Below are 20,311 nucleotides of genomic sequence, written 5' to 3'. Positions count from 1 at the left end.
TCGGAAGTCTTGGCCATGTACACAAATCCACCATGACCGGTCTGAGAATTGCTGCAATGTCTAAAAGAAAAGCCAAACAAATTGCCAAATATTGCTCTGTCTCAGCTATTATTGGCAGCTTAGCCACGTGGAGAAGGAGGTGCTATGTGTCCCTTAAGTGTTCAGTGCTGCTTGGCCCCGATACATTTGATTCCCTGTTTATGTAATATAATTTGTGGAACCAAATAAAGTATTAAAATGTGTGGTGTGTGTGTGTGTGTGTGTGTGTGGTGTGTGTGTGTGTGTGTGTGTGTGTGTGTGTGTGTGTGTGTGTGTTCCCATTTCCCTGTATGGTTGCGAGGTCTGGGCCCACTTGCAAACCAAGACTTCACAAATGGGACAAACACCAAATTGAGACTCTGCATGCAGAATTTTGCAAATCCATTCTCCGCACCCAACGGAAAACACCAAATAATGCATGCAGAGCAGAACTAGGAAGATACCCACTAATCATACAAATTTAAAAAGAGCATTCAAATTCCACAATCACCTAAAAGAAAGTGACCCAGACACACTCCACAACAAAGCCCTCACCCACAGAGAGACCCTTGAGAGATGCCCACTCAGCCAGATGGTTCTGGGACTCTGCTCACAAACACAAGCAGAGCCACCAGACAGAAACCACACTGGACTAAACCAAATTATAAGAAAACAAAAAGAAAACTATGTGACACATTGGAAAGAACAACCCAAAACCAGAGCAAATTGAAATGCTATTTGGCCCTAAACATAGAGTACTCAGTGGCAGAAAACCTGAGCACCGTGACTGACCCAAAACTAAGAAGATCCTTGACTAGGTACAGACTCAGCGAGCACAGCCTAGCCATCGAGAAAGGCCGCCATAGGCAGACCTGGCTCCCAAGAGAAGACAGACTGTGCACCCACTGCACACAAGAAGAGGTATAGTATTGTATATTAGTACACTGCATAGTATATTGTATATTATATGGTAACTCAGTTACGTCTATTCTGCATCGAACATTGTACATATGTCTATACCGAACACTGTGACCTCATTTTCTACTTCTAATTTACATGCTATACTATGTTATTTGATACTTATCTTGTCGAGCACAGTCTCTGGAGTGTAACAGTAAGAAGCATTTTGTATAAAAGTATTCTGTACTTCTGTATGACAACTATTAAAGAAACTTGAAACTTGAAACTTGAGGTGGAAACCGAGCTCCACTTCTTAACAACCTGGAATCTTTATCCTGTTCACCTGCAGGGGGAGACACTGAGCCGTCACCAGGAGAGCACACCCTGTTGTGCACGTCTCTTTGAGCTTCATCAGTAACTGTTACTGAATGATTATAACATTATACTGATTATAATGGTAAATGGCTGCATTTATAAGCAGCTTTTATCCAAAGCGCTTTACAACTTATGCCTGACAACTTAGACCTGAGCTACATATAAAGTACTATACTGTACTGTCACACTCACTCACTCACTCACTCACTCACTCACTCACTCACTCACTCACTCACTCACTCACTCACTCACTCACTCACTCACTCACTCACTCACTCACTCACTCACTCACTCACTCACTCACTCACCCACCCACCCACCCACCCACCCACCCACCCACCCACCCACCCACCCACCCACCCACCCACCCACCCACCCACCCACCCACTCACACTCACTCACTCACTCACTCACTCACTCACTCACTCACTCACTCACTCACTCACTCACTCACTCACTCACTCACTCACTCACTCACTCACTCACTCACTCACTCACTCACTCACTCACTCACTCACTCACTCACTCACTCACTCACTCACTCACTCACTCACTTCATTAGATTCTTCAAGACAGAGGACCCTTCCCTCCTGTTTCCTCTCAAGCCCAGGTCAGTGATTGGTAGATGTCATGCCTGCCTGCCTGCCTGGTTGGTTGACTGACAACAGTAGGAGGGTACCTCCTGTCAAGATGCTGTAATTATGATTGGTGACTGAGGTTGAAGGAGAGCTGTCACTCACCGTAGTGTGGGATGATGGCCCAGGCCATGGCTGAGGCGTAGATGCCTCCGATCATCCAGAACATACACAGCCAGCTCAGGTGCTCGCCTCTCTTCTCCCGAGCCAGGACCTCCGCAAAGTAGGAGAAGACGATCGGCACGGCGCCCCCGATGCTGCAGAGACACGTTTTACATTAGATTAGACTAATTAGTTAATATTATTGAAGTTTTGTTATTCTGTATTTATTATTTCTAATTGTCTTGTTGTTATTATGATTATTATTGTTGAAGTACTGTCCTGTGATGTCTTGTGTATTATTGTTGTTGTTACTGTATTGTGTTGTGTTGTGTTGATTTGAAAAATGGAAAATAAAAAAGATTTGATCACAAAAAAAAGATTAGATTAGACTAGACTAGATTAAACTAGACTAGATTAGACTAGATAAACTAGATTCGATTAGACTAGATTAGATTAGACTAGACTAGATTAGATTACACTAGACTAGATTAAACTAGATTAGATTAGACTAGATTAGATTAGACTAGACTAGATTAGACTAGATTAGACTAGATTAGATTAGACTAGATAAACTAGATTAGATTAGACTAGACTAGACTAGATTAGACTAGATTAGACTAGACTAGATTAGACTAGATAAACTACAAAGCGTAGAGTCGACCATAAAAGACTACCAGAACCCGCTAGACTCCCCAATTACACTACAAGAACTAGAGGACAAAATAAAATCACTTAAAACCAAGAAGTCCTGCGGAGCGGATGGTATCCTAAATGAAATGATCAAATTCACAGACTCCAAATTCCAATTGGCTATACTAAAACTCCTTAACTCATTGGACGCCGACAACGATTATATATGTGTTTGTCCGACAACCGTTGAACGCCAACCACGTATATATGTTATTTGATCGTTATTTCTTTTATTCGATATTTCTATTCATTACAGGCGCACAGACTCTGGGTTAACATTGGGAATCGCATTGAGCATGCCTAGGTGCAAATGTAATATTCTTTTTGGATTACTCCCGGCCACAGGTAAGGGCGATTTGACGTAAATGTTAGCTTGATCCTGCAATGCTTTCATAGCGATCAGGCTGATAACCGTTTTTAGTGTTCAATGCGAATGCCGTTACTGACAATAACATAATCAGAAACGACCCCCCCCCCTTGCTTTCATGCATTCATGATGGGACATAATAGCTATGATCTAGACTTGATTTCGGGATAATAGCGTATACAGGCAAGACATGGCAACGTGTACAATGGAATCGACGTATACTGCCATAACTAAGCATTTCATGAATTACCCTAGACCGCTCTAAACCCATACTTATATTCACCACGGTATAACACAGGAACGTATGGATGGAAACATTTTCTCTTTTTTGCATCTTGACCGGAAGAAACTCAATGTCAAATGACTATAGTATTGTATCCATGGCTATAATATAGAATATAGATTTAGCAGGCGGTCAGGTGGCGTAGCGGAGATTGCGTTTGTCACCAACGCCGGAGACGCTGGATTCGCCTGTTCGAATCCAGCTCCCGGCGTGTCACCAGCTTGGCTGGCCATTCACACTAATACAATTGGCAGTATTAGAGGGTGGGAAAGCTGGAGGGGTGGGTCCAGGTCGTTGTAAACAGCGACTCCTACAGTTCGGTCGGGGCGCCTGCTCAGCGCGGATAGGATCTAAGGGGGATAGTGTGATCCTTCCACACGTTACACCCTCTCAGTGAGAGTCCGCGCTGCCAGGTGAAAAGAAGCGGTTGATTGGCTGGACGTGTGTCGGAGGAAGCACGTGATAGCCTCCACTCTCCCAGACCGACTGTGGGGGGTAAGTGCGCAGCGACCAGGAAGGGGATTGGGAATTGGCATAACGACTAACATTGGGATGGGAGAAAATCTGAGGAAAAAGGAGGGGGAAAAAGATCAATAAAAAATATATATATATATAGATTTAGCTCTACAAACAAGGTGACTAACTCCCATCGTTTACAGCGTGGCAGTAGCTACCACAGGATAGGCTAATAGCTGGCAGCCAATGAGTTAACATTATCCTTAGCTCCGGGATCTTCCCCAATATTTGGAAACAAGGACTCATAACACCGCTCCACAAAAGTTGAGAAAATTTTTACCTGAACAATTACCGTGGGATCTGTGTCAACAGCAACATTGGAAAAATCTTCTGCTGATCATCAACCACAGACTCATACATTTCCTCACAAACAACAATACCTTGAGCAAATCACAGATTGGCTTCCTACCAAATCACCGTACAACAGACCACATTCTCACCCTCAGCACCCTAATCGACAACCAAATAAATAAAAACAATTCTACACAAACATGGGCACTGACAGTAAATCTAACCAAAACAAAAGTCATGATATTCCAAAAAAGGCCCAGCCTACAACAACACAAACACAAATTCCTCCTAGACACTATTGCCCTAGAACACACAAAAAACTACACCTATCTCGGCCTAAACATCAGCGCCACAGGGAACTTCAACCAAGCTGTGAACGACCTGAGAGACAAAGCAAGAATGAATGAATGAATGAAAACTTTATTTAACAGATTGCAGAATGGGTACACTACAGTACGGCTCAATACACACAATTGTTAAGGGGATGCAGACCAGAGAAAGACTTTCGTCTTGTTTACATCAGGGTCCCCCATTTTCAATTCATAGTGACATTTATGACATACACAACATACATGACATCATGACATTTATGGCATAGGGACATACATGACATACAGGTATATAGTACTGTTAAATTTGTGACATACACAATATGCAAATATACAATACTGTTACCCATAGATCCTAATAGAGAATATATACATATGATGGGGAGGAGACTGTACATTAGGAGGGGGTGGGTGGGTGGGAGAGAAATATACATACGGTGGGGAGGAGACTGTACATTAGGAGGGGGTGGGTGGGTGGGAGAGAAATATACATACGGTGGGGAGAAAATATATACATATGGTGGGGAGGAGACTGTCTATTAGGAGGGGGTGGGGGGGGGTTGACATTACGGTGGCCAGTTTCGAATTGCAGTCTCCCGTAGGTGTTCTTTGAGAGTGGTTTTGAAGGAGGGTAGTGATTCACATCTTTTTACGGCTGTGGGTAGGGCGTTCCACATTGTTGTGGCATAATTGCAAAACGTGTTTAGTCCCTTGTTTGTGCCGAATCTGGGTTGCACATGATTTGTGGAGCTCCCTCTGGTGTTGTGGGCGTGGTATTCACTGACCTTTGGGAAGTATTTCGACATGGGCGGAGTTTTCGTGTAACGTGGATCAAGATACACACTCGATTGCATTGAATCGCCTTCGGGACACCAGAATCATTATGCTTTTGGGGCTTATGGCGTCGGACATACGATCTTGCAGATGGCAATCAAATAATTGGAATATTCTTTTTGCAGTCTCATCGGGCACAGGTAAGAGCAATCTAACGTTTATTTCAGCTTGATTGTCCATTGTTCTCATAGCCATCGCTCTGATCAACGTATGCTGTTGTACTAACGAATGCTGTTATTGACAATCAATTAATCATAAACGACCCCCCCCCCCTTTCCTGCATGCATGATGGAACATAATATATACCGATCATATGCATTTTAATTTTTTATTGTAGCGTGTGTAGGGACGAAATGCCAATGGATTAAGTATAATATGCGCCGCGGCCTATTACTAGCCTCCCAGGAATTACCCCAGACCGCTCTAAAACTATACTTATATTCACCACAGTATAAAACGACAATGTATGGATGGAAAAAATATTCCTTTTACACATCTTGAACGATAGAGACCCGATGTCAAATGGGCCATAGTATTGCATATATAGCTATAATATTTAAATAGTTATAGCCCTGCAAACAAGGTGAGCGACTTTGGCGCCAGCTGCTAAGGATGCATCTGTTGCGTGGCAGTTATTGTGTTAACAACCTGCCCACTATACCAAGACATCAGAGACATATACTTCAACCTGCCCACTATACCAAGACATCAGAGACATATACTTCAACCTGCCCACTATACCAAGACATCAGAGACATATACTTCAACCTGCCCAGTGCCCACTATACCAAGACATCAGAGACATATACTTCAACCTGCCCACTATACCAAGACATCAGAGACATATACTTCAACCTGCCCCCTATACCAAGACATCAGAGACATATACTTCAACCTGCCCACTATACCAAGACATCAGAGACATATACTTCAACCTGCCCACTATACCAAGACATCAGAGACATATACTTCAACCTGCCCACTATACCAAGACATCAGAGACATATACTTCAACCTGCCCACTATACCAAGACATCAGATACATATACTTCAACCTGCCCAGTGCCCACTATACCAAGACATCAGAGACATATACTTCAACCTGCCCACTATACCAAGACATCAGAGACATATACTTCAACCTGCCCCTATACCAAGACATCAGAGACATATACTTCAACCTGCCCACTATACCAAGACATCAGAGACATATACTTCAACCTGCCCACTATACCAAGACATCAGAGACATATACTTCAACCTGCCCACTATACCAAGACATCAGAGACATATACTTCAACCTGCCCACTATACCAAGACATCAGAGACATATACTTCAACCTGCCCACTATACCAAGACATCAGAGAGATATACTTCAACCTGCCCACTATACCAAGACATCAGAGACATATACTTCAACCTGCCCACTATACCAAGACATCAGAGACATATACTTCAACCTGCCCACTATACCAAGACATCAGAGACATATACTTCAACCTGCCCACTATACCAAGACATCAGAGACATATACTTCAACCTGCCCACTATACCAAGACATCAGAGACATATACTTCAACCTGCCCACTATACCAAGACATCAGAGACATATACTTCCCACAAATTGGAAACTCCCAAAGAGACTTTGAAAACATGGCAAATAACTCAAAACTCCCATAGCTACTGGGAGAAATACAACAATGTGCAAACACAGCAGCAAGATCTGTGAGCTGCTGTGACAAGAAATGCTTTGGCAATGTAAACGTATATGTTTCCTATGTCAATAAAGCCCCTTTGAATTGAATTGAGAGAGAGAGAGATAGAGGGGAGAGAGAGAGAGAGATAGAGGGAGAGAGAGAGATAGAGAGAGAGAGGGGGGGGAGAGAGAGAGATATAGAGAGAGAGAGATAGAGAGAGAGAGGGGGGAGAGAGAGAGAGAGCTATAGAGAGAGAGGGGGGGGAGAGAGAGAGATAGAGGGAGAGAGAGATAGAGAGAGAGGGGGGAGAGAGAGAGAGATAGAGAGAGAGAGAGAGAGAGAGAGAGAGAGAGGAGAGAGAGAGACAGAGAGCGAGAGGGGGGGAGAGAGAGAGAGAGGGGGGGGGAGAGAGAGATAGAGAGAGAGAGAGGGGGGAGAGAGAGAGAGAGAGAGAGAGAGAGAGAGAGAGAGACCTCAGGGAGCATCAATCTCTAAGAATGAAAGGTTACCATGGTTACCATGTGAGGTTCAACCTAATACAATATAATAAATAAAGCAGCTACGGTTTGTTACTGGGAGCATGACAATAGAACAGAACAGAGGTGGACTCACCCGAAGCCAGACACCATGCGACACAGCAGGAACATGCTGTATCCCTGGACGAAGGAGGAGAGGAAGGCGAAGAAGCCGTTCACCGACAGGGCGATGAGGAGGCACTGCTTACGACCCACCTTATCTGACAGACCCCCCCAGAAGAACGCCCCCACCATCATGCCCAGGTACACAATGCTGCCTGGAGAGAGAGGGGGGGAGAGAGAGAGAGAGGGGGGGAGAGAGGGAGAGGACAGAGGGGGGGAGAGAGAGGGGGTGGAGAGAGAGTGTGGGGGGGAGAGAGGGAGAGAGGGGGGGGACAGAGGGGGGGAGAGAGAGGGGGGAGAGAGAGTGAGGGGGGGAGAGAGAGAGGGAGAGAGAGAGACGTTGAGTTTGAGTGGCTGCAGTGAAACTGATCAGAAGCATCTGGACCCAAAGTGCCTGTTTCTCTGTTAAACTGCCGATGGTAGAAAACGCATAATATTAGTAGTTTATACACATACACACATACACTCTCTGTGTTCTGAGTCCCCTCCTCTACTCCCTGTACACACATGACTGTGTGGCACAGCGGAACAACAACACAATCATCAAGTTTGCTGACGACACAGTAGTGGTGGGCCTGATCTCTGCAAACGATGAGAGGGCCTACCTGGAGGAGGTAAAGGTTCTGGCGGGATGGTGTCAAGAGAACAGCCTCTCCCTGAACGTCAGCAAAACAAAGGAGATGATTGTGGACTTTAGGAGGTCGGGGGTCAGGGACTACAGCCCCCTCAGCATCGACGGGACACCGGTCGAGAGAGTGAACAGTTTTAACTCGGATGTCCACATATCCGAGGACTTGACATGGACCACACACATTGACAGTGTAGTGAAGAAGGCACGGCAATGCCTCTACTTCCTTAGGCGCCTAAGGAAGTTCCAAGTGAGTCAGAAGATCTTCAAGAACTTCTACTTGTTGACCTTGTGACCCTGCTGTGTTTATATGGTGCAGGCTTCCTGTTGACCCCATAACCCTGCTGTGTTTATAAGGTCCAGGCTTCCTGTTGACCTCGTGACCCTGCTGTGTTTATATGGTGCAGGCTTCCTGTTGACCTCGTGACCCTGCTGTGTTTATATGGTGCAGGCTTCCTGTTGACCCCGTGACCCTGCTGTGTTTATATGGTGCAGGCTTCCTGTTGACCCCGTGACCCTGCTGTGTTTACATGGTGCAGGCTTCCTGTTGACCCCGTGACCCTGCTGTGTTTACATGGTGCAGGCTTCCTGTTGACCTCGTGACCCTGCTGTGTTTACATGGTGCAGGCTTCCTGTTGACCTCGTGACCCTGCTGTGTTTATATGGTGCAGGCTTCCTGTTGACCTCGTGACCCTGCTGTGTTTATAAGGTGCAGGCTTCCTGTTGACCTCGTGACCCTGCTGTGTTTATAAGGTGCAGGCTTCCTGTGCAGGCATCATCACCCCCCCCCCCCCCCCCCCTCCTCAGGGACAGGAAGCCAGGCGTCATCACCCCCCCCCCCCCCCATCAGGGCTGGGGACAGGCAGAGGGTCAGTCCAGTAAATAATACAACTCCCGTGTGTTAATAAAAATGCTAATGTGTGTTGCGGGAGAGAGGCGGTCCGATAGGGCGCCATCTCCCTTTTCTTTCTATCCTGTATTTCTCCCCCCTCCTTTATTTATTGCCGTGTTAGAGGCGATGGTGCGGCTCTTATCAAGCGGCGCGCAGACCTGGCGCAGAGCGGTGATTCATCACAGCCGCTGGAGTCTGGCGGCGCGCGGCTCCGTGGCAGAGCGGGCTCTCCGACTGACCGCGCGGAGAGAGAGAGCTATACGGGCGACACAGCTAACTTCAGAATACAATCCTACGGAAAACCCTGCAATCTGCCAAGCGGAGGCTATTCTCCCGACTACTGCAGCAGACACACCATGTAGAGACACACAGATATATATATACACACACACACACACACACACACACACACACACACCCTGCACTCTCCCACACACACACACACACACACACACACACACACACACACACACACACACACACACACACACACACACACACCCTGCACTCTCCCACACACAAACACACTACAGGTCACTACTACTGTACTGTAACATGCGTTACTTTATGAAGAAGATGTCAATGTGTTGATAAGTGAAGTGTGGGCCCAATATGTGAGGATGTGCCAATGTCAGCATATTTGGGTCACTTGACCTTTAAGATTCCAGGCATGGGTGTGGTTAGGGGCGGTCCTAACCATCAGGGGGCCATCTTGGATTGGAATCATGGCCTCATGGAGTTTTGTTTGCTACTGCTATTGTGAGAGGAAGGAGGGATTTTGCCAGGCCTCCAAAAACATTCTTCAGTAACCAAGGACAGGTCAGCTGCAGTGGTGCTTCCCAGTGGATTACTATTTTTGCCTTTCCTTTTTCTAAGATGTGGATCAACCCAGGACTTATCACCTTTTGGACACTCAAAGGTTTGAGTGTTGCTGGACAATACTAGCTCTACCATGCAGGCTGCATGGTCGGGTAGGCCTGAACATTATAACATGGTTGCATTAGACATGGTAACATTAACATGGTTACATTAGACATGGTAACATTATAACATGGTTGCATTAGACATGGTTACATTAGACTAACATGGTTACATTAGACATGGTAACATTATAACATGGTTGCATTAGACATGGTAACATTAACATGGTTACATTAGACTAACATGGTTACATTAGACATGGTAACATTATAACATGGTTGCATTAGACATGGTAACATTAACATGGTTACATTAGACATGGTAACATTATAACATGGTTGCATTAGACATGGTAACATTATAACATGGTTGCATTAGACATGGTAACATTAACATGGTTACATTAGACATGGTAACATTATAACATGGTTGCATTAGACATGGTAACATTAACATGGTTACATTAGACATGGTAACATTATAACATGGTTGCATTAGACATGGTAACATTAACATGGTTACATTAGACATGGTAACATCATAACATGGTTGCATTAGACATGGTAACATTAACATGGTTACATTAGACATGGTAACATACGGTACATTAGACATGGTAAACATTTATGTTGGGGCTAATGGACTGTAAAGCTGACGGGACCGTTCTTATTGGTTTGAGATGATTTTTGTTGTACCATACGTTGCTATGGGGTGCCCCATTTATTTTGATCTTCTTTTTGGTTAATACAACACTTTGAATTTAACACTGTTCCAGTACTCTCATTCTTTATAGCTGAACAGGTTGTTTATTATTATCAAGCTTGTTACAGTACTACTACTACTACTACTACTACTACTACTACTACTACTACTACTCTTAGTAGTAGCAGCAGTAGTAGTAGTAGCAGTAGTAATAGTAGCAGTAGTAATAGTAGTAGTAGTAGTAGTAGTAGTAGTAGTAGTAGTAGTAGTAGTAGTAGTAGTAGTAGTAGTAGCAGCAGTAGTAGTAGTAGTAGTAGTAGTAGTAGTAGTAGTAGTAGTAGTAGTAGTAGTAGTAGTAGTAGTAGCAACAGTAGTTGTAAATGCAGCTGTCGCCTATAGAGGGCACATGTTTATTTTTATATTTCATTTGATCTCATGTGACGTATCACGTCCTGTCTCACGCTCTGACTTGCCGTAGTTTGAGCAGATCTAGCAGAACGTGTCCAGACATGTAGGAGAAGATAGTGCAGCAGATTTATGCACTTTATTTGTCAAAGCTGAAAGACTAAAAGTACTAGAGTTTTGAAGATAACCCCTCCCATTGAGCTGCAAGCAGGCCAAAGTGGTTAGTAAAGTTTATTCACACTTTTCGTTTTGTTTTTGTAATTCTATTGACTGAATTGTATGAGTATTGACTGTTATTATTTCCTGCATTGTAGTTCTACGGTGGTGATGAACGTGATTTGCATCAATAAACAGCCATCTGTAATTAAAGAACTCAGAGTCCTTGTTGTGCATCCATGGGCGGCACAGGAGTAGTAGCAGTAGTAGTAGTAGTAGTAGTAGTAGTAGTAGCAGTAGCAGTAGTAGTAGTAGTAGTAGTAGTAGTAATAGTAGTAATAGTAGTAATAGTAGTAGTAGTAGTAGTAGTAGTAATAGTAGTAATAGTAGCAGTAGTAGTAGTAGTAGTAGTAGTAGTAGTAGTTGCAGTAGTAGCAGTAATAGTAGTAGTAGTAGTAGTAGTAGTAGTTGCAGTAATAGTAGTAGCAGTAGTAGTAGTAGTAGTAGTAGTAGTAGTAGTAGTAGTAGTAGTAGCAGTAGTAGTAGTAGCAGTAGTAGTAGTAGTTGCAGTAGTAGTTGCAGTAATAGTAGTAGTAGTAGTAGTAGTAGTAGTAGTTGCAGTAGTAGTAGTAGTAGTAGTAGTAGTAGCAGTAGTAGCAGTAGCAGTAGTAGTAGTAGTTGCAGTAGTAGTAGCAGTAATAGTAGTAGTAGTAGTAGTAGTAGTAGTAGTAGTAGTAGTAGTAGTAGTAGTAGTAGTAGTAGTTGCAGTAGTAGTAGTAGTAGTAGTAGTAGTAGTAGTAGCAGTAGTAGCAGTAGCAGTAGTAGTAGTAGTTGCAGTAGTAGTAGCAGTAATAGTAGTAGTAGTAGTAGTAGTAGTAGTAGTAGTAGTAGTAGTAGTAGAAGTAGTAGTAGTAGTAATAGTAGTAGTAGCAGTAGCAGCAGTAGTAGTAACTACTATTACTACTACTACTATTACTGCTGCTACTACTACACTGAAAAAACGGGTAGGCCAATCAGAGGCAGGATGGGGCGGGACTCCAGCTCCGCAAATCAGGAAGTGCAAATCAAAACAGACCACTGAATGAATGAATGCAATTTAACAGATTACATGAACGAAATGGCAGAGGGATTTGATGTTTCCAGGGCTGATGGAATTGATGAAGATGATGATGTCAATAACAACAATGCCTCTCCATGGCCCTATCTGGAAACATTTATGAGTTTGACTGAAAAAACGCCTAAAACATAATGTTTAGGTGTTTATTGTGTCAGCCAAAAACGAAGCTGCTCTCTCTCAACTTCCCACACGCCCAGCACTAACTTGAGAACACATATTCAGGTGAGCTGATGAAAACCTTTACATAAACATTGTCAACTGTTCCCAAACAGCACACAAGTCAGTGCACTTTTTGTCAACAGAAGCTGCTATCATGTTTCACTGTAGGCAGAAAATGAACAATATTATGGGGGTGGAGGAAAAGAAAAAACAAACTAACATAAAATATACACCAGGGAACAAAATTAACTTTTTGACTTACCAGCCATTTGGCTGGTAGATTTTAAAAACTACCAGCCAGGCAGATCTTTTACCAGCCAAAAATTATAAATAGATTTTTAGTATATCGCCATGTGTTATTATTACTAGGGCTGGGCGATATGGCCAAAAACGTTATAAAAATTACGTAAAATAAAATTATAAAATTATTTTCATATCACTCGATATCGATAATTATCGTCGATATAATTTCTGTCAAGTTTAATTAACTTCTTATGCCCGGCGCCGACGGACAGGCTATTAATAGACTCACTTGTTTTGCTGCTGCGAATGTCTCGAGTTGATGTTGTCATCAGTCCGCGCACGTTCTTCTACGCACCAGTGCATAGATTATTATATTCCACCAGGGGGCAACCTACCGCCACTGGATCATATGCATTATAAGAATGGAACTAACAGTTAGCCAGAGCAAGCGGTGTATCCCATGACAATGTACTAACTATCACCCTAAAATACTCCGCCCCAATACATTGCAACGGCGTCCACCGCATACACCACACTACTCTAACCGTGGCCTCAGAATTCACGCCACACACCCACTCCACACTTAAACTATAAAATAGCGGCGTGCAAGCTAATGATCCTAGCCAGCCTTGTTTACTACCCAGAGGTGCAGCGCGGGTCTCCTTCACTGTCACCATCTCCTTCACTGATTGGTTGTTAGTGCGTGTGTGCTCATATCCAAGCTTGGAAAATCGATATATCGAAACTTTGCGACCACGTTTCATGTTTATTTCGAGGAAATAATTTATCGCGATAGTTATCGTTATCGTTTTATCGCCCAGCCCTAATATTACTATATAATACTCTCATATGCTATTTTCAATTAATATCAAACAACATAAGGAATATTAGCATAATTTTTAGTGGACTGCAGGAATGAGTCAGCGTTAATAGTTTTAAATGCAAATAATTTATTGAAACATAGAAGTGGGGTCGGGACACACTGTTTCAACCACCCCCGCATCATATTGTAGTCTAGTCTGTCTTCAAACTTCCACTCCTCTCGAAACTTTTTTATATTTGAATATCAACATTATCTGTCCATCCTCAGTAATCCTCAGTTTACTATAATATACTCCTGACTGACTTCATCATCTTTCCAAACGCACGCACACACACAGAGAAAGGGAGAGTGCCCCCCCCCCATTTCCTCAGTCCACACTGTCTGCTGTTCTCTGGCTCTGCCTGATCAGGATTAGCTTGTAACGTAACGTTCATTTCGGGCGATGTGGGCATAAAGGAATGGCGACGATGCAAAGCGTGTTAGATGCATTCGACCCGTTGAGAGAAAAAAAAAACACACCACAGACTTATTTCGGCTCGCAAAATAGGGGCCCTGCTCGGCTTTAATGCCAGCAGAAGCACGGACTGGGGCGGATATGACTTGCGGAGTTGCCACAGGTTTTTTCAAAATAAGAGTATCATATGAACCGAACGTGGCTAGCTGCCGGAGCCATAGATATTATGACTGGAGCTGCGCTTGGGGCGGAAATGAGACCCGCACAGGATTTTCAAAATAAGAGTATCGATATGAACTACACGCTAGGTGGCGGGCAGACCTCTCATTGTTAGTCGCCAAACCTTAAATCTGCCCGTCATTGGCGGTTGGCGGGTACTTATTATGTTCCCTGATATACACTAAGAGGGAAAAGATCACCTAGAGCAGTGGTTCTCAACCTGTGGGTCAGGACCCCCAGGGGGGGTCCCCACATGATTTTGGGGCCATGGAATGTTTTGTGAGTTACATATTTAAATACATTTGGTCATTTAGCTGACGCTTTCATTCAAAGCAACTTACAAATTGTGTACAACAAGTCAGCAGGAGTGGTACATATCTAGCAGGCTAGCAGCCAAGGATAAGTAGTATTGTTTGTCTAGCAGTGTCAAGCTTGTGTGTTATACTCTGAGTACATAGTAGTATAGACATATTAGCATAGTTGGAGGGCTTGCTTCAGTTTTATAATAAACAATCAAACTGAACTTTTTTTTGTCTGCCTATTTGTTTGGTGGAAACCTGATCATGAAGTAAAAAAAAAAAGAAAGAAAAAAAAAAGTAGTGCTGATGTAGTTAGCTATTTTTGCCATGTTCTTGTAGTGTAGCTTGCTACATTTCTCTGGGGATAGCTTCCATTGTAGTTGAGCTATATTTAATCGAGAGTAACTTGTAGTGTAGCTTACTACATTTTCCAAGTAGCTTGCCCATCACTGACTACTACTACTACTACTACATTACTACTACTACTATTCACTGACATATTTAACCTGTCCTTAGAACAGGCTGTCATCCCCACCTGCCTGAAGAAGTCCACTATTATCCCTGTACCCAAAAAATCCAAGCCTGCTTGCCTCAACGACTACCGCCCTGTAGCTCTCACCTCCATAGCCATGAAGTGCTTTGAGAAGCTAGTAAAGGGCTACATCTGCTCCTCCCTCCCCATCAACATGGACCCCCTGCAATTTGCATACCGCCCCAACAGGTCCACGGAGGACGCCATATCCCATGTGCTGCACACAGCAGCATCACACCTGGACAAGAGGCAGGGGAACTATGTGAGAATGCTATTCATCGACTACAGCTCGGCATTCAATACCATAGTCCCCTCCATACTCATAGCCAAGCTCAGGGACCTGGGCTTGGGCTATGACCTCTGCCAGTGGGTCTTGGACTTCCTGACTGGCAGACCCCAGGTGGTGAGAGCAGGCAACTGCACCTCCTCATCCATCACCCTCAACATAGGGGCCCCCCAGGGCTGTGTTCTGAGTCCCCTCCTCTACTCCCTGTACACACACGACTGTGTGGCTCAGCGGAGTAGCAATACAATCGTCAAATTTGCTGACGACACAGTGGTGGTGGGCCTGATCTCTGCCAACGACGAGAGGGCCTACCTGGAAGAGGTCAAGGTCCTGGCGGGATGGTGCCAGGAAAACAGCCTCTCCCTGAACGTCAGCAAAACAAAGGAGATGATTGTGGACTTCAGGAGGTCGGGGGTCAAGGACTACAGCCCCCTCAGCATCGACGGGGCACCGGTTGAGAGAGTCAACAGCTTTAAGTACCTCGGAGCCTACATATCCGAGGATTTGACATGGACCACACACATTAACAGTGTTGTGAAGAAGGCACGACAACGCCTCTACTTCCTCAGGCGCCTAAGGAAGTTCCAAGTCAGCCAGAAGATCCTTAAGAACTTCTACTCATGTACAATAGAGAGCATCTTGACCGGCAACATCACCTCCTGGTTTGGGAATAGCACTGCACAAGACCAAAGCAGACTACAAAGAGTGACACGTTCAGCCGAACGCACAATTGGAGGGGGGCTCCCCACCCTCCAGAACATTTACTACAAGCGTTGCAAGGGCAAGGCTAAGAGAATCATTAAAGACTCCAGTCACCCGAACAACTGCCTCTTTGAACTGCTGCGGTCAGGCAAGCGATACAGGAGTCTCAAGGCGAGCACAGAAAGACTCAGAAGAAGCTTCTATCCCCAGGCCATCAGGCTGCTAAACGAACAATGAATGAACACTACACAACAACAACCACCAAACGCACATAGCACACACATCCACACGCACACACTCACTTTAAACAAACACACTGTAGCACCCACTCCACACACTTATAGCACACACCCACTTTAAACAAACACACTGTAGCACCCACTCCCCACACTTTATATTTATGGATGAAGGATTGCACTACAACTCGTACACCTTACTGTAAATTGTACCTAAAATTGTACCTCATCCCATTTCTGCTTTGCACTAGATAGTACTGTACATTAGTACACTGCATAGTATTGTGTATTGTATATTATATGGTAACTCAGAACATTGTACATATGTCTATACCGAACACTGTGACCTCATTTTCTTCTTCTAAATTCATGCTATATTATGTTATTATGTTATTTGATACTATCTTGTCTAGCACAGTCTCTGGAGCGTAACAGTAAGAAGCATTTTGTATGAAAGTATTCTGTACTTCTGTATGACAACTATTAAAGAACTTGAACTTGAACTACTACTACTACCACTACTACTACTATGGCAAGCCGTTATAACATTTATTCCCGTTTTCTAGCTAGCTTGGTACCTAGCTAGCTCATTCACAAGGACAATTTTGCGAATGAACTAGCTGGGTACCCAACTAGCTAGGTCATCTCTGCGAATGAGCTAGCTCACGGGAATAAATGTTAAAACGGCTTGTCATAGTAGCAGCAGTAGTAGTAGCAGTAGTAGTAGTAGTAGTAGTAGTAGCAGTAGTAGAGGTAGTAGTAGTAGTAGTAGTAGTAGTAGTAGTAGTAGAGGTAGTAGTGGTAGTAGTAGTAGTAGTAGTAGTAGTAGTAGTAGTAGTAGTAATAGTAGTAGTAGCAGCAGTAGTAGTAACTACTATTACTACTACTACTACTACTACTACTACTACTACTGCTACTACTACTACTGCTGCTACTACTACTACTACTACTACTGTTGCTGCTACTACTACTACTACTACTGCTACTACTACTACTACAACTACTACTGCTACTACTACTATTGCTACTACTACTATTGCTATTACTACTAATATTGCTGCTGCTACTACTACTATTACTACCACACACACACACACATATACACACACACACACACATGCGCACACTCACTAACACACACACAACCTCTCACATAAGTGTGACCCCTATAGAACTCTGACCTCTGTGCCTGGGCATTGTGTGAGTGAATGTAGCCTGTGATGGTGCTTTGTTATAGGATAAAGAGAGAGGGGGAGGGGGGAGGGGGGAGGAGTGGAGAGGATGTGTTGATGTGTGTGTGTTTGTGTGTGTGTGTGTGTGTGCTGTCCCTGTACATTTTAATTAACTAACCTCAAGCATTAGATACCTACTGTATTCATCAGGCCATTGTGTTGATTTAGCTCAGCCATCAATAGTGTTTGTGGTAATACACATATATACACTCATACATATATACATACATACATACATACATACATACATACATACATACATACATACATACATACATACATACATACATACATACATACATACACACATATATACACTCATACATATATACACACATACATATATACACACATACATACATACATACAGACATATATAAATACATACATTTATATATACATTTATATACAACATTTTTAATTCTAACCCTAACTAACCATACTGTCATGCACTTGTCCTAATAAACTAACCTACACTGTAGCTCTCAACACTCTGATGAACATTGTTACTCAGCTGATAGAGTTGTGCCCTTCCTTCCTGATGACCTGTCGTACAGAACTTGTAAGTCGCTTTGGATAAAAGCGTTTCAGCTAAATGTAAATGTAAACATGTCCTAACCCTAACCCTCCACCCCCCCTCCTTACCTAGCCATCCAGCCCCAGAGTTGGGCACACGCATGTCCTAACCCTAACCCTCCACCCCCCCTCCTTACCTAGCCATCCAGCCCCAGAGTTGGGCACACGCATGTCCTAACCCTAACCCTCCACCCCCCCTCCTTACCTAGCCATCCAGCCCCAGAGTTGGGCACACACATGTCCTAACCCTAACCCTCCACCCCCCCTCCTTACCTAGCCATCCAGCCCCAGAGTTGGGCACACACATGTCCTAACCCTAACCCTCCACCCCCCCTCCTTACCTAGCCATCCAGCCCCAGAGTTGGGCACACACATGTCCTAACCCTAACCCTCCACCCCCCCTCCTTACCTAGCCATCCAGCCCCAGAGTTGGGCACACACATGTCCGTCTCGGCGGTGGGCAGCACGAAGCCCACCACGAACACCTCCACCCCGTCCGACATGAGCGCCAGGCCCAGCACCAAGAACAGCTGCCACTGGAACCTGCCGTGGCCGCACTCCTGCATGATGAGCTCGTACTGCTGCGCCAGCTCCTCCTGGTCCGCCTGCCTCTCCTTCTCCAGCTCCCCCTGGCCCTTCAGGCTGTCCGGCACCGGCTGGCCCAGCGCCATGAGTCCGTCCCGGGGCTTCTCACCCTGCGCCGGCACCCCCTGGTACTCGCCCTCGTAGATCTCGTCCTCGTCGTCGTGTCCCTCCGTGGCGTCGCTGGAGGCCCCGTCGTCCTCTCCGTCGGTGCAGGCGTGCCGGCCGTCTGGCTGGGTGTAGGCGTAGCGTTCGTCCTCCTCCTCGTCCTCCTCGTCCTGGAAGCGCTTGTAGCTGCGCTGACTGGAGTACTGGTCGGCGGCGAGGTCCACGGCCTTCCCCACCTTCTTGCCCGCTTGGCGCTTGGCTTCCTTAGCGATGTCCTTGGCGCCTTTCACCAAGGAGGTTCTGTTGCTGCACGTCTCCTCCATCTTCACACGGAGGAGGATCACAGACACAACTGTCTGGGCTTTTCTTTACTGGATACTGTTGAACCTTTACTCTATCAGGTCCAGACGCTGTTGAACCTTTACTCTATCAGGTCCAGACGCTGTTGAACGTTTACTCTTATCAGGTCCAGACGCTGTTGAACCTTTACTCTATCAGGTCAGGTGAATGAACTGTTATGGTTTTTCTTTCCCTCACTGGTCCAGTTTCCACCCCGACGCGTCCAGATACAAGGTGGTTTTATTGGAGTAAATAGTCAATGTTGGAAAGGTATTTAAGTGCTGATCTCTACGGCAGATGGATGGGACGAGTCAGAGCTGACCTCCAGGTGGACGGATGGTCAATACTGTTTAAACTCCAGTTGAGAAAATGTCTGCCTGTGGGGAGAGAGAGAAAAAGAAAGGTTAGCTTCACTAGAAAGTTTACAGTCACGTCTGCTGTGTAGCAGCAGTGTTTCTCCTGGTCTTGGCAGTGCAGCAGGGAAATTCACTGGATTATTTTACAGATTACAGATTATGTTTTTCTACTTTAACGTTAGGTTATGACTATAACCAAGTTCTGTTAGTTAGGGGCGATGCTTGGCATCGCCTTCTGCACTATCTCGCGTACGTGCACGCGTACTGAATAAACCACAAATGTACCTCTAATACCAGTATTAGTCTGACCACACCCCTCATCAGCTTACCTTCATAAGCAGGTGTGTGGTCACCTGCTCTCCTCCTTCCCAAGCTTTCACCACAAGGTGAGGACAAGGGCTGCAGCGGCGTCCGATGCCAAGCATCGCCCCTAACTAACAGAACTTGGTTATAGTCATAACCTAACGTTCTGTATCGTTAGTGGCTTAGCTTGGCATCGCCTTCTGCACAAGGGAGGCCAAGCGGAGCCACTTGGCTGACAAATACACCCCGCTGACAGCCCCCCAAAACCATCAGAACAGGGAGGGCCAAGCCCCCCCGACCCCCCCTAATGGAGGGTAGCCCCCCTATTAGGGACGTCACGGGAGGGCGACGGACCCGACCGTGCG

General features: G+C 44.9%; 1 protein-coding gene across 1 annotated transcript; it reads right to left on the bottom strand.

Moving 5' to 3' along the window:
• Window positions 1–2,033: 2,033 nt before the first annotated feature.
• On the bottom strand, window positions 2,034–19,271 carry LOC311248405 (synaptic vesicle glycoprotein 2C-like; the record flags this gene model as incomplete). Its single annotated transcript, XM_084339287.1, has 3 exons — window positions 2,034–2,185; window positions 7,651–7,831; window positions 18,668–19,271. Coding segments are annotated over 3 exons (937 nt in total), but the record flags the coding sequence as incomplete, so codon positions are not given.
• Between the last annotated feature and the right edge of the window lie 1,040 nt (window positions 19,272–20,311).

Source organism: Notolepis coatsorum, assembly GCF_963971535.1.
Source record: "Notolepis coatsorum genome assembly, contig: SCAFFOLD_2067, whole genome shotgun sequence".
In the NCBI taxonomy this organism is placed as follows: domain Eukaryota; kingdom Metazoa; phylum Chordata; class Actinopteri; order Aulopiformes; family Paralepididae; genus Notolepis; species Notolepis coatsorum.
Note: the sequence above shows the minus strand (reverse complement) of the source record. Positions and strands in the feature narration are given on the sequence as shown.